The sequence below is a fragment of the Tupaia chinensis genome, unplaced genomic scaffold, assembly GCF_000334495.1.
Source record: "Tupaia chinensis unplaced genomic scaffold, TupChi_1.0 Scaffold000251_1, whole genome shotgun sequence".
Lineage (NCBI taxonomy): Eukaryota > Metazoa > Chordata > Mammalia > Scandentia > Tupaiidae > Tupaia > Tupaia belangeri.
Genome location: NW_006159731.1, coordinates 2972606 through 2987554, shown reverse-complemented (window position 1 = coordinate 2987554; position 14949 = coordinate 2972606). Strand labels below are relative to the sequence as shown.

Sequence of the window (14949 nt, the reverse complement as noted above, 5' to 3'; positions counted from 1 at the left end):
GTGGTATAGTAGTTAAGGCACCGTGTTCCCACATGTCTGACTGTAGTTCAAGTCCTCAACCCGGTGGCTTGAAAAAAATCACAAGAAAGCCCACAAACAGATGAATGAATTGAAAAAGTGTGGCATATATACTCTATGGGGTACTACTCAGCCATAAAAAACAACAAGACCCTGGAATTTGATAGAAAGTGGTCCGATATGGAGGATCTATTACTAAGTGAAGTAAGCCAGGATATGAAAGGAAGATATTATATGTATCCACTTAATATATATCGACTATCTGCACTTTATGGTAGAGATAGAAATATTGGAGGGCATAAAAGCAGTGAAAATAGTTAGCAATGATAAAACAGTGTGGAACAGGGTGGAAGAAGAGAAAAGTATAGAGAATGATAGCAAGAGAACAAATAGAGAGGCATGACATTAGTGGGATTCAGATTTCGTTTATTAACTGCTGATGATGATGTGTACTATATTCTCAACTGGACAGGTCTAAGAAATATTTCATGATGGGTAAAGTCTTCTTACAAGCAAAATGATAAATAGTGATTGAATATTTTAAAAAATAGGAATAATAATGATCTGGAAAAAAATGAAAAGCTATTGGATGGATGATGATAGGGATTTTAATGTCTTTGTATTGATTGATATGAATGGTATTCCTTCTGGAAAAAGAAATGTAATACACTGTAAAGTTATATGTGATTCAATGTAATATAAACGAGGTTATGATGATAATTTAAAAATCTAAAAAAAAAAAAGATAACTTTTCAAAAAAAAATCACAACAAATAAAAATAAGATAAATAGGGGACCAGCAACTGGATTAATGTTTATGTCACTGGATTCCCATGTGGCCAACTGCAGCTCAAGTCTCGAACCCAGCAGCTTGAAACTCATGCCAGGTGCCTGTGTGTGTGTGTCCAAAATCCTGAGAGGAGAATGAAGGAGAAGGGATTGCAGCATGGCCATGGGGGTGATTTCTCACTTTCTGTCTTTCTGTCTCTCTGTCTCTTTGGCAAATGCACATGCCCTATAGCAAAAATCTCTCTAAAAGATAAATAAATAAATAAATAAATGTTTTTTAAATTAAAAACTAGTGTACAACTGTTATCTGTATTTTAGAAATGACAATAAAAATTATTTTTAAAAAGAACACTCAGAACTCAATAATAAAACAACTCAATTTAAAAATGAGTAAAAGATTTGAATAGATATTTTGCCAAAGAAATCATGAATGTCAATTAAGCACATAAAAGAGAAGCTTAATCCCATTAGTCATTATAGAAATGCAAATCAAAACCACAATGAGATACTATTTTGCACTCATTATTGTTTGTTCATTATTGTATTGCTAAGCAGAAATACCTGAGAAAGGGTGATTTAGAAGTAATGGTGGTTTATTTGGCTCGAGATTCTTGGGGCTGGGAAGTCCAAGAGTATGGGGCTGGCAGCTAGCCCACCTCTGGTGCTAAGTCATAACATGGCTGAGAGAAACAAGCAGGTACAGAGAAGAAACAGACTCTTCCATTTCCTCTGTTCGTCCTTCCCATGTTCCCAGCCAATTGGATGGTGCCTGCCTCAATGAAGGCAGGTCTTCCTTGAAGGTCTCCCCACCTCTCAATGCTATTACATCAGAGAAAAAATTACAATACATAAACTCTTGAGAGACAAACCATTATCTAAATCATAGCAGTAACTATCCAAACACAAACACTAAACTTTGGCAATGATGTGAATAAATTAGAACACTCTTACATCCTTGGTAAAAATGTAAAGTAGTACAACCACTTTGGAAAACAGATCCCAAGTTCCTCAAAATGTTAAACATAGAGTAACTGTATGACTCAGCAATGCTACTCCTAGACATAGGCTCAAGAGAAATAAACATATGGGACACAAAACTTTGAACATGAACATTCATAAAGGCATTTTTTTTAAGTTTTTGCCATAGGGCACGTGCGCTCGCTGGAGAGAGACAGACAGTACATGGGAAAGTGAGAAATCACCCACTCCCACCCCCACCCGCCACAGGGGGATAGCCATGCCACAATCCCTTCTCCTCTATTCTCCTCCTAGGATTTTGGACATGCACCTACATGTCCCCAGTGTGATTTTCAAGCTGCCAGATCCAGGACTCAAACAACAGTGGGCCATGTGAAAGTCCAGAGCCACAATTACTACACCATCTGCTGCCCATAGAGGCATTTTTCATAATAGCTAAAAAGCAGACAATGTTCAACAACTGGAGAAAACAAGTAAGTAAATGAAGTGTGCTATATCCATATAATTGAATAATATTTGCTACTAAAAGGAATGAAGTATTGATACAGGTTACAACATGGATAAATCTTAAAAGTGTTATGCTAAGTGAAAGAAGTAGTCACAAAATACTACATATTGTATGATCCCACTTATATGAAATTTCTAGAATAGGAAAAATCTATGGAGACAGAAAATAGATTAGAGATTGCCTAATGGAGGTGACTGCTAATGAGTATAAGGCTTCTCTGAGGATGATGAAATGTTCTAGAATTACATTATGGTGATAGCTCCACAACTGTATGAATATACTGAAATTTATTGAATTGCACATTTTTTCATTTATGTTGAATCACTGTACGTCTTTACAGTGTACAACATAGTTTTTCCCAGCATGACTTGTATACTGTTTTTTTTTTTTTTGAGAGATTTTTGCCACAGGGCATGTGTGCTCCCCAGAGAGACAGAGAGACAGAAAGTGAGAAATCACCCCCCAGGGGGGATGGCCACGCTGCAATCCATTCTCCTCCATTCTCCTCTCAGGATCTTGGGCACGCACGCACACGCGCCCAGCGTGAGTTTAAGCCACTGGGTCCAGGACTCAAACCACGGTCGGCTACATGAGGGTCCAGCAACATAGCCAATATGCTAACTGCTGGTCCCATGACTTGTACACTTTAAATTGGATGAATTTTATAGTGTATAAATTATCTCACGAAGCTGTTAGAAATCAACATAAAAAGAAACCAAATGATCAGTGTTTAAGAAGTGTTCAGTAGGTAGAGTCTATTAAAAACATTTTTAAAATCTGCACTAAAATGACTCAATGAGTAACCCACTGCTGTTACTGAAAATGACTAACCTTTGATGCACTTGAATATCTGGGAAAAGGTCACACAAGGGTTGCCGCAGAACTCCCTTCTAAGGTCATATGATTTCTAAAAAGTAACCGCTAGGTCTGAAGTCATCAGGGTGTTAACTACGGGGATGGTTGATTCAACACCAAACATCCTGACAGAACATGACCATGCATTATAACAGAGACCACATCCTCAGCTCAAGGAAGAGCTAAAGATATTGTAATAGAAAGCACATTGCACACTGTTCCTTCAGGAATTGAGGCTGATTCTTCTTGAGTGAGGCCTTCCCTAGTGCTGAAGCAAAATAGCCAGGTCTAGCTCCCATTTTCCTTCTCAGCCTAGGAAGGAAGGAAAGAGAGAAGGAAGGGAGGAGAAACTCTGAGATACTTTTAGTATCTAAAATTTGTAAAATTAGACAACAGAGGGAAGCATGATCAGAGGGCTGAAAAGAGCCAATTGCCCTTACCCCACCAGCCCATGTCTTCACACCTACCACAGACTGCAGGCAGGACCACAGCAAACCATTCCCCAAAGTGAGGAAGGTGTTTCTGTGTAAGTCCCTCTGCTATCCTCCACTTGCACTTGGTCTATTCATTCTTACACAACCCCAGGAGACAGTGAGAAAGATATCTGAATGGTGACCACTTTTAGGGTATTGTTTTAAAGCTCTAATTCAAGTCTTCAAAGAGCTTTCACCCACAGATACTGACAATGGAAGAGTTTTCCAAATCTCAGCAGAGACATTTGACAGTCTGGTCGTGTGCACTCTATTCTACGGCAGTGAAGTCCCTTGGCCCTCACCCACACTGCAGAATCTCATGCTTCCCTCAGAAGCCCTAGCAAGGAAAGCATATCTGCCAGCAACTCAACTATTCTCACTTACTTGTGTTTCATTTCCTATGCTAAACTTTGACATTGTAAAGAAAGAAAAGAAAGGAAACCACATCCTTTGTACTCTCAGTATATAGGTAGAGGCAGTCAAGAACTGAAAAAGATTTTCATACTGATTGATGTGGGGACACCAGCCACAATGAGGAACTTCTGTACATTTCTGGCATCCTCTCTTTCAGTTGTCATTTTTCTCCTGCTAATTCCTGAAGGTAAGATTTATTCTTGCTGTTTGCTTTATAACCATTAAATAGATGGAGCAAACTTCCAATGACCCTCTAATGATATTTCTTTATTATACTGAGTGAAGATATTTTTCCCAAAGCTATAAAATGTTTAGCATTCTTTCTTGAATTCTAAATATATTTTTAAAGAAGGAAAAACTCCTTTTTTATTCTTCATAATTTCTTCATAAAAGATAACAGAACTACCAGTGCCAATTGCTGCCAATTTTTATCTTGAAAATTGTCAACAAGTCAATATAAAAATGAATGAACAAAATGCTCTTGAGTTAAGAAAACAAATAGTTGTTTCCTGAAAACAGTGGTTCTTTAGTTGGTTTAGTCTTTCTTATTGCAGAAAATGCATAGATAGTTTTAAAGACAAGACCAATCTGTCTAGACACCACAAGTGAGTAAGGACTGGTCAGAATTTTTATAGTCATTTCTCTAGGCCAGAGTCGCCTTGGGGATATCTTAGGACATCAGGAAATTCTCCACATCAACTCTTTGATCATTTTTATTAAGATACTTCTTTGGTATACTAAAAGGTAATAACCAAATATTCCTGCTTTTGTGAGCACTGTACAGCCATGGACTGAACTGCTGTAAAATTCATGGCATATCTCGGAGAGGGTAATAGCTGCTAGGTAGCTCTAGATTTTCCTTGAAGGATCTAGTAGGATGTGAGGACTATTCTGAGGCTGTGGTGAGTTGAACTGATAAATGTGGAGTCAGCCATTGTTTACCCCTAAGGTTCATCAGTTTTTGGAGGTGGGAGTGGTAGGCAGGGACTTGTGTAATAACCAGTCTTGCCAGGAATTCCCAAAGAAGTTATCTGGTATCTTGCACCTAAAAATGAGAAAATTTTTTTTAAATAACAAGATTATCAGACACATGGGGCAAAAGGGTGGGCATTTCATCAGCATGGCAAAGTAATATATATTCAGGCATGTTAAATCCCCCTAACAGTGAAAACAGGGAGGTTATAAAAATCCAAACATAATTTTTCTTCAAAGGGAACAATAAATGCAACTCGCTCTACTCTACTTTTTTTTTCCTCTGTTAAGAAAAAGCAATAAAAGGAACAGACACAACAAAGCAACAGCTGATGCTCTGGACCAATGGTCTTAATCTCCTACCCATTAGAATAAGCTGGAAGACTTTTAAAATGCTGACATCATAGCTTCAAACTCAGAAATTCTGATTTAATTTTCATTCTAGATGGTGACCAGGAATATCCAGTTTTTAAAAGCTTCCCAGGCCAGCTCATGGCCTAGTGGCTAAGGGAGCTGGATCCCACATGGCTATCCACTTGGTTTGAGTCCCAGACCTGGCCAGCTTGAGAAACACACCAGACATGTGTGCATGCATGCCCAAAATCCTAAGAGGAAGGAAAAATGGAAGAGAAGGGATTACAGTGTGACCATGCCCTATGGGGAAATACTTTCTCTCTCTCTGCCTCTTTCTCTGGTGAGCACACATACCCTCTGGCAATTTTTTTTTAAAGCTTCCCACCTATTCTAAACCCTATCCCAAGATACAAGGTGTTGGTGTTGGTGTTCTAGGACTGACTGAATGAGGGAGATGTGAACTTATTTCTGAGGCTGGCCTATGTGCTCACCAAACACACACACTCTGCAAAAGAAAGTGTTGTATTGAGTTTATGGTTTCTACAGCCCAGAAAGTCCAAAAATGTACCTTTGGAATCTATCCATACATGACTCACCCTAGGAAAAATTGGGATGCAAGTGAAGTTTTCTTGGTTTCTGTAAGTTTCTCACCCTTTATTTCTAGAGCCTGGGAATTTCCCTTCCTAAGTCCCTTTTGGAAAGCAGAGACCTTGCAGTCACTCTCTTCCCCTTACCCTCACCTTCATCAAACTTTACAAACCTCTATCTATCATTTATACTTATTTGTGAACGTGGCGATGAGTCAGTTTTAATTGTGGAATAAGAGACACTGCCCTATTCAAGAACGTTTCAGTCAATGGTCAGGAGGAACATGTTAGGAAAATCTAAGAACATGTAGTGTAGAAGGTGGAGGGCTCAGAGTATATCACAAATACATAAGGTCCTCTCAACAGCAGGGATGATTTGTCTTGTATTCAGGTCTCATTGTTCTCTAACAATGAGTCTATATTTCTACTTCATTATCAAAGAAATTTTACTAAGGCAGAATTCTCTACTTGCAGCATTTTCTCTCCTCCTTTCCCCTTCCTGTTTTGAAAGGCTTCTAACTATGTGGTCTGATCTGGAGATTGAAGAGCCTTAGGTGCAAGAGATTCTCTCAACTTACGAGGACAGTTCAGTTCAATAACCAAAAGTTTCACAATGATCAAAGGGCCCATGGATAGGATCATAGCTAAAAGGAGCTAATAATTTGTAAGTTGTGTTATTGCAAGGACTAGAGCTAAAAAGAGAAGTCCTCGGGCTTCTAAAAATTCCCCCTGCTTCCCCCAATTAATACTCAGCCAGAAGGGTTGGGACACTCAAGATTGCCTTCACCTCTGGCACTTCCTGCAACAACTCTTGCCAGTATGCACTAACACACAAATCTCAGCCCCTTGCAAGCTCTAAGGCCTGGGTTTAGAGATTTGTAACAGACTTGCAGCCTGATGCTGCCTGGAACCCCAATGGCATGAGTTCTATCAGCAGAACAGCAGGGACTTCTCAGAAAGTCCAACAGAGACAGGATTTACAGTCAGATATCTGAAGATCCACATGGAGTAAAAGCAAGGGGATGAATGGCCTCATCCATGGTTTCTTGCCAAATGGGAAAAGCATGGCTCATCTTGGGAACATGGTTTTATGTAGAATTCTTTGGGCACAAGTCTAATTTGCCAATTTGTATTGAATAGATAACTGTGTAAAAATTATTGGTGGACAAGAAGTAATTCCTCATTCAAGACCCTATATGGTCCTACTTAAGCTTAATGAACACGACATCTGTGCTGGCGCTTTGATTGCCCAAGACTGGGTGTTGACTGCAGCTCACTGTTCCCTGTAAGTGCTTATTTTTTTTTGGGGGGGGGAGTCTGTGGGGAATGGAAACACTAATTCAAGAGTAAGCTGGGCACAATGGCACATGCTGTAGTCCTAGCTAGTCTCTCAAGAGACTGAGGCAGAGGATTGCAAGTTCAAGGCCAGTTTTAACAACATAGTAAGACCTTTTCCCCTGTCTCTAGGGGGAAAAATAGAATTAAAAAAAAAAAAAAAAAAAAAAAAGAGTAAATCCCACTGAGCCACAGGAAGTTCACAGACATTTTTGCATCACTTTAGTCTTTGGAAACTTGTCTTAAGCCTGAAGGAGGTTAAATCCAGGCTTAGAGAATCAAGCCAAGAAACAGCATCTACAAGCTCTTCTGGCTGGTGTCCACTAGAGTCACCAGGTACAGGTGCTACAGAGCTTTGCTTCTGGTCATGACTTAATAGGTAGACTTGGCCACAGCACAGAAAGGTGACATTTTCAGTGTTCCCTCAGGGGTCTAGGGGCAACTCTCAAGGAGAGAAAGCTGTTCCAGTGCCTTCCAGTATGCCTCAGTGAATTCCTCCCACACCTCTAGCTGTCTCTCAACTCCTGTTGACCACTACCTTCAAACCTCTTCCCTGGTCTAGTCTTTCTTCCACTCCCTAAATCAAGCCTTTTTAACCTGGGCAGTCCAATATGATAGCCACTATCCATAGGTGGCTATGTAAGTTTAATCAAAGTTAAATAAAATTTTAAATTTAGTTTTTCAATCACATTAGAAATATTTCAAGTCCCCAAAAGCCACATCTGGTGGGTGGCCACTATATTGAGCAGTTCAGATCATCAAAGTACACTCAACTGGAAAGCCACGTTCTAATGTCTTAAGTGAGACCAATGTCATCTACTGTGACGGGGAAAAGGCAATGTGGATATCTGGTTGGTGTCATTTATGCTAGGCTGTGAATGTGATAAACTTAATCAGAGCCAGACCCTAGTAATTAAGGGAGTCGCATCCAACATGGCTGACCATGGTTGGAATCTTGAACCAGGAGACTTGAAAAACAACCCAGGCACATGTGTGTACATACCCAAAACCTTGGCAGGTGGAGAAATGGAAAAGGGATTGTGGCATAATCATATCCCATTGAGGGGTGTATTCTCCCTCTCTCTCTGTCTCTCTGTCTCTCTCTGGTAAGCAAATATGCCTTCTGATGATTAAAAGCATTAATTATGAACAAGTCATAGAGTATTTTGACTTTGTTAACCAAAATGCCCCTTACCACAGAGTAAGACAAGGAAAAATGTCTGAGCCCTTCCTTCAGACTACTATCCCTACAACATGCACATGCCCAATGCCATGCAAACAGGGTCCTCCACCGAGCAGTCTGTTTCTGAAAGCTCTCCCATTTAGGATGAATCTGTTGTTCTTTTACAAAGAATCTTTTGGTGCATTACTCTGTAACTATCAGATGCCTGTCGTTTCTGTCTCCGGACTACTGAGACCTTTGCTCTTTCGTAATCTGCAACCCAATTCTCCATCACAGCTGACAGAGAGCAGAGAGTAGGGAAGACAAGCACAAGACTCGGGTTGGCTGCCATGGAATGCTCTGACTTATCTCTCAATAAGCCTAGGTTAGCTTATTATAAATAAGTGAGTGGTGATGATGATGATGATGTGACAATGCAACTTATAAACACTTTACTTTTTACTCTTTAAAGCATATTTATTTTCTTCCTGAGCCAGAAGGCAGTATCTGCACAAGCATATTTACAAATGGGACAATGGAACTAGTCAGCACATAATATGTTCAGCTTCTGATTAAAGAATAAACCCAGTAAACAGTGTTGTGTCTGTTCTCAGGAACGCAAAGTCCCGAATCATTCTTGGGGCTCACTCAAGAACCAAGGAGGAGTCAGAAAAACAGATAATGTGTTTTAAGAAAGAGTTTCCCTACCCATGCTATGACCCAGAAACACATCAGGGTGATCTTAAGCTTCTACAGGTACGTACCTTTGATATCCTTCTTAAAAGTCACAGGACCTCCTACAACCTGGCCATCTATATGAAAACATGTCTGTGGTGCCACTATTATTTACAAACTCACGAAAAGAAATCCCTGAGAGTGAGCTCGAATTTAAGTAAAAATGTTAATATTGATCTCATTCTGTTCATTCTTTGTGCTTACCTTCCAACAGCTGGACAAGAAAGCAAAAATTAACAAAAATGTGGCTATCCTTCCTCTACCTAAAAGGGGGAATGATGTGGATCCAGGAATTGAGTGTCGAGTTGCAGGGTGGGGCAAGTATCACAATAAGTCCCCTCCGTCTGACTCTCTGAGAGAAGTCAACATCACTATCATAGATAGAAAAACCTGCAATGATCGAAAGCACTATAATTTTACTCCTGTGATTGGACTGAATATGATTTGTGCTGGAAGCCCCAGAGGTGGAAGAGACTCATGTAATGTAAGTAAAATAATATTTCGCATTTCTTCGATTGGAGTAAGCCATGCAGATAGGGAAAATGAACTGTCATGCTTCGTTTTGTCATAGCATTGGCTTCTGTGGTGTCCTGACGCTTTTTAAAAGAAGTTTGCTAAAACTCCATTGAAATGAATGCACTCAGCTCAAGTGAATTGTTAATTGAAAATAAAAAGTTCACTGCTAATGCATAGGTTGATTATCTTCTTGATTTTACATCAAAACCACTGGGAGGGACCAGCAGATGGCATAATGGTTATGTTGCTGGACTCCCATGTAGTCAACCATGATTTGAGTCCCAGACCGGCAGCTTAAAACTCACTCCAGGCACGTGTACATGCATGCCCAAGAGTCCAAGAGGAGACTGGAGGAGAAGGGATTATGGCATGGCCATCCCCTCTAGGGATGATGTCTTGTTTTCTGTTTCTCTAGCGAGCACATGCACCATGCACCCTATAGCAAAAAATCTTTAAATAAATAAATAAATAAATAAATAAAAAACACCTTGGGAAACTATGTTTTGTCTGATTTTCATATTAACATATATAGAATTTGGTACCCTTTCCCCACCTGAGGACTTCCAAAAAATCTCTCTGCCATCTTACCTGGGCATGTCTGAAATGCTTGCCATTCCCAAGTGTGGCTGAAGATCTCAGGCTAGACTCCATACTTCCTAGAGCCAATCTCAATTCCCAGTAACAACAGCCAGGCACGACTTACACAAGAGAATTAAGTAGCACTCCATCCCAGAGTCCCCTGAGAAGGGGTGGACAGGGCCCTGGCTTAAAGACAGGATTAGGGGACCGGCAGGTGGCATAGGGGTTGGGGTGCTGGACTCCCACATTTTGATCATGATTTGGGTCCCAGACCTGGTGGCTTGCTTTCTCACTTTCCCTTTCTCTCTCTCTCTGTCTCTCTCAGGTCAAATTTTAAAATAATAACAAATAAAAGTAAATAAATAAGCTTAAAAAAAGAACAAAAAAGACAGGAGCAGGAGAAATACTTCACATATGTTTAAGCTCTGAGTAGCAGCTTGTCATTTCTCATCTTTCCAAAGACCTTATGAAGTCTCAGCTGAAAAGAAGTATACAGTGCTCATAATTTCAGTTATCAGAGACTGAGAGAGTCAGAGGTCTCTGTTCTTCCCAGGAGCTATGTATTGCTTTAGGACCAAGGCTGGCCAAATCCCAGGAAAAGATGACATTTGTCATTAGCACCCTCCTACTTGATCTTTTCTTTCCTTCCCTTCAGCCATATTCCCAACCCGCATCTACCACTCTGGACACTCAGAACCTTCATGTTTTTAGAACCCATATCCACATTCTTGAAGCCAGTAGCACCCTAAGATGCAAGTCTCCCACACTCAACAGCCACCTTCTACCATCGAAGCTTAGTAATCCTTTCCCATTCTCTGAGTGCCCTAGAATCGGTGCTGATGCATTAAATCTAAAGAACTAAATCTATGAATGTCAGGCATTGTAATAGGCAGGAGACAGACAGACCTGCCCAGCCCATGGTTCTCACATATTGACAGTTCCTTACCTCATACACTCACAAGGCTAACTTTTGCCTGAAAGAGGTTGCTTTGGTTTATTTCTTTGGGAAGGTAATTATCCGTTAGTGGAACCAGAAAATGGTTTTCATTCTTTGCCCCAATGCACAGTCTGCATTTGGCTGTTTCACCCCTTGAGTTATTAAGCATTTTGATAATGTAACAAATAAACAAAAGGATTTCCTTTCTGAACAGAGAAGCAGTCGCAAAACTAGTGATAACAGGGGCCAGCAGGTGACTTGGTGTTTAAGGAGCTGGTCTTCCCTATGGCTAAACATGGTTCAAGTTCTGGACTCACCAGCTTAAAAATCACACTGGGCATATGGGCATGTGTGTCCAAAATTCCAAGAGGAGACTGGAGGAGAAGAGATTGTCATGTGGCCACACCCCCCCGGGGGGGTTGATTTCTCACTATCTTTCTCTCTGTCTCTCTTCACTGAGAGCACACACTCTATGGCAAAAACCTTAAAAAAATTAGTGATCATAAATAACTCATTTATGAGTTTCATTTTCAATTTTCACCTGTTCATAAATAACTCAAGTGAGACGATTTAAAAATATTGAAATATTTTTAAACATTTCATGTTCTAAACACTCATGTTCAATTAAGTCAAGGTTGGTCTTAATATTAATATTAAATGCTATGTAAGTTCTTTCATTTCATTAACGTCATGTTCGACACTGATCCTACCCCCATCTTGTTTTCCCCAGGGCGATTCTGGAAGCCCTTTGATATGTCAGGGTGTTTTCCGTGGTGTCACTGCCTTTGGCCTTCCAGGGAAGTGTGGAGTTCCTCAATGGCCTGGCGTCTACACTCTTCTCTCAAAAAAGTATCTCAACTGGATAATTAAGACTATGAAAGGAGCAGTTTAGATAACTGTATTCCATTTCATTTGCTGTCACTTCTTACTTTTATTATAAATAAAATAAATTTGTATGACTGTACCTATTTGTCTCCTATAACATTAGCAGTCAAATCTCCACTGGCAAAGTGAAGCAAAGTCATAGGAAAACCTGTGGATAAGGTCAGGGGGAGGTTAGGGGGCCACTGTCACCTAGGTCATCCACACATCAAGTGGCATGGGAATGTCGCCTGCATCATTCACTTCATTATCTCAGCAGAAATGACACCAAAAGTATGTCTGCTAACTAACAAGGAGAGTTAATGTTCTGTTCTTGATCTGCATAAGAGGTACACAGTTATCTATTCATAAATTAAAAATTCACCATACTATGTACTTAAGACTTATATGCTTTGCTTGATGTGAATATTACTTTAATTTTTTAATTAAAAATTTTAAAAATCATATCTAGCCAAGCCTTCTGTTTTTGCATATTACCTGGAAGTTTACTTTTCTTTCTTTTTCTTTTTACGGGGGAAGGTTGTCATTTTTCTTTTTATTCTTTCAGCATTCTGAACATTGACATAGAGGTAAAAGAAAATGACTGAAATTTAAATGTCAAAGAACTTTTTGCAATTAAATCCACAGTTGTAATACATTTATTGTACTCACATGTCAGTTAAAAACTCACCAACTGCGGCCAGCAGGTGGCATAGTGGCTAAGGGCACTGGACTCCCATGTGGCCAACTGTGGTTCAAGTCCGGACCTGGTGGTTTGTTTTCTCTCTCTCTCTCTCTCTCTCTTTCTCTCTCGCGCGCATGTGCGCGCGCACGCACGTGTGCCCCCACCCCTCTCTTGCTAAATTTTTTTAAAAAGTGAATAAAGTTGGGAACCAGCAGTTAGCATAATGGCTATGTCGCTGGACTCCCACGTAGTCGACCGCGGTTCGTGTCCTGGACCCGGTGGCTTAAAACTCACGCCGGGCGCGTGTGCGTGCGTGCCCAAGATCCCGAGAGGAGAATGGAGGAGAAGGGATTGCGGCGTGACCATCCCCCCTGGGGGGTGATTTCTCGCTTTCTGTCTCTATGTCTCTCTCTGTCTGTCTGGCGAGCGCACGCGCCCTACAGTGAAAATCTCTCAAAAAAAAAAAAGTGAATAAAGTTAAATAAAATAATATTTTTTTAAATTCACCAACTATTATGAAACAGGACAAATCATATCACAAAAGAGCCAAAAATAGAAAAGAATTTCACAAAAAATATCCAGCTATGAAAACTATTCCTCTCCGTCTTCACATCCTCCTCTTCTGTGTACTTATGTACGATGCATTGTTTCCATGTCTGAACACGTTCCTGTACTTACCCTTCAGCTGCCCGTTCACATACTCTTCTGTCTGCTCCAGGGCTATGTTCATGCAGCCATCCAAACCAGCCAGGACCACTTGATAATCCCCTCCAGAATTTAATTTTACCACAACTGGCTGCCCAATGATTTGCTTCAAGAAGTCACCAGGGGTTTGCTTCTGCAAACTCACTGTAACGATCTTGGGAGGCAAGAAACCTGAGTTCTAATCCCAGCTCTGCTACTTAATTACCTGTGCAACTTGGACAACTCATCCTTTCACCTCTCATGGCCCAGCTTCCTCATCTCAAGGCCAGGATAAAGAACCCGCAATCCCAGTGCCACACAAGCCCCTCTTTTTTGGTTGTTTTTATAAAACCATTAGTTTAGGGGCCAGTGGGTGGCATGTTGGTTAAGGCACTGCACTCCCACATGGTGGACTGTGGTTTGAGACCCAGACCTGGTGGGTTGCTTTCTCATTTTCTCTATTTGTTGTAGTGCCCTATAGCAATTAAAATAATAATAATTAATTAATTAATTAATTAATAAAATTAGTTGAAAGAAGAGTATGTGAGTTAACTCCATACTCTAGTAGTTAAAGGAGCCAGATCACTTATGGCCAACCATAGCTTGAATCCTGGCCCCAGCAGCTTGAAAAACAATCTGGATACATGTGTGTATGTGCCCAAAATCCTACCAGGATGGGGAAATGAAAGAGAAAGGATTGTGGTGTGACCACACCCTTTCTTTCTCCTCTACCTGTTCATCTCTGGAGAGTGCACACACCCTCTGACAATTAAAACATAGACGAATGTGTATGCAGAAAACAATCACATTGTTAGTTCTTTGTGGCCTAGAACTTTCTAAGGCAAGAGTTACTAGCACTACCAAGCAAATCTTATAAGTTAAGAAAACAGAGAGAAGAAAATAATATATTAACAAATTAGCACTCATTTGGCAAGAGTGTCTTAACTCTTCTTGTATCTGCTATTTCATTTTATAATAAAAATTTTTTAATTATTTTATTTAACTTTATTTATTTATTTGCTTATTTATTTATTTATTTATTTATTTATTTTAATTTGACCAGAGAGGAACAGAGAGTGAGAGAGACAGAATGAGAAAGCAAGCCACCAAGTCCAGGACTCGAACCACAGTCAGCCGTGTGGGAGTCCAACACCCTTAACCACCATGCCACCTGTCGCCGCCCCCCAGTACTATTCCATTTTTTGTTTGTTTGTTTGTATTTGATTTATTTATTTCTTTCATGAGTGAGGAAGAGAAAAATAAGAACCTCAACAGGGTTCCATGCTTAAATTCCTTTCAGCATTCACAAACAGCCAGAACCCTGGGCATGTACCCAGCACATAGAGTCAACAGGGAACCAAACCCACACCCTCCATATGGAGCTAGCTTCACCTGAGCAACACATTACACTGGACCACTACACTAGGCCTTGTTCCACTTTTTTATTTAAACAGATTATTTTTTTCTATAGGGTGCATGCGCTCACCAGACAGAGAGACAGAAAGACA

General features: G+C 40.2%; 1 protein-coding gene and 1 pseudogene across 1 annotated transcript; one reads left to right on the top strand and one right to left on the bottom strand.

The window, feature by feature from the left end:
• Positions 1–4081: 4081 nt before the first annotated feature.
• On the top strand, positions 4082–12175 carry GZMA (granzyme A). The gene is made up of 5 exons (XM_006149008.3): positions 4082–4221; positions 7088–7232; positions 9059–9200; positions 9394–9663; positions 11942–12175. Exons 1-5 carry the CDS (start codon positions 4152–4154, stop codon positions 12101–12103), a joined length of 789 nt encoding a protein of 262 aa, XP_006149070.1. The 5' UTR covers positions 4082–4151; the 3' UTR covers positions 12104–12175.
• Positions 12176–13364: 1189 nt separating this feature from the next.
• On the bottom strand, positions 13365–13689 carry LOC102486846 (U6 snRNA-associated Sm-like protein LSm6 pseudogene; annotated as a pseudogene).
• Between the last annotated feature and the right edge of the window lie 1260 nt (positions 13690–14949).

What these genes read in the sequence shown, in the direction of transcription:
- GZMA (XM_006149008.3), top strand. Translation starts at nt 4,152, where the DNA reads ATGAGGAACTTCTGTACATTTCTGGCATCCTCTCTTTCAGTTGTCATT. An exon ending in ACTGCAGCTCACTGTTCCCT is followed by an intron (nt 7,233 to 9,058) that starts GTAAGTGCTTAT and finishes GTCTGTTCTCAG; the next exon opens with GAACGCAAAGTCCCGAATCA. An exon ending in GTGATCTTAAGCTTCTACAG is followed by an intron (nt 9,201 to 9,393) that starts GTACGTACCTTT and finishes ACCTTCCAACAG; the next exon opens with CTGGACAAGAAAGCAAAAAT.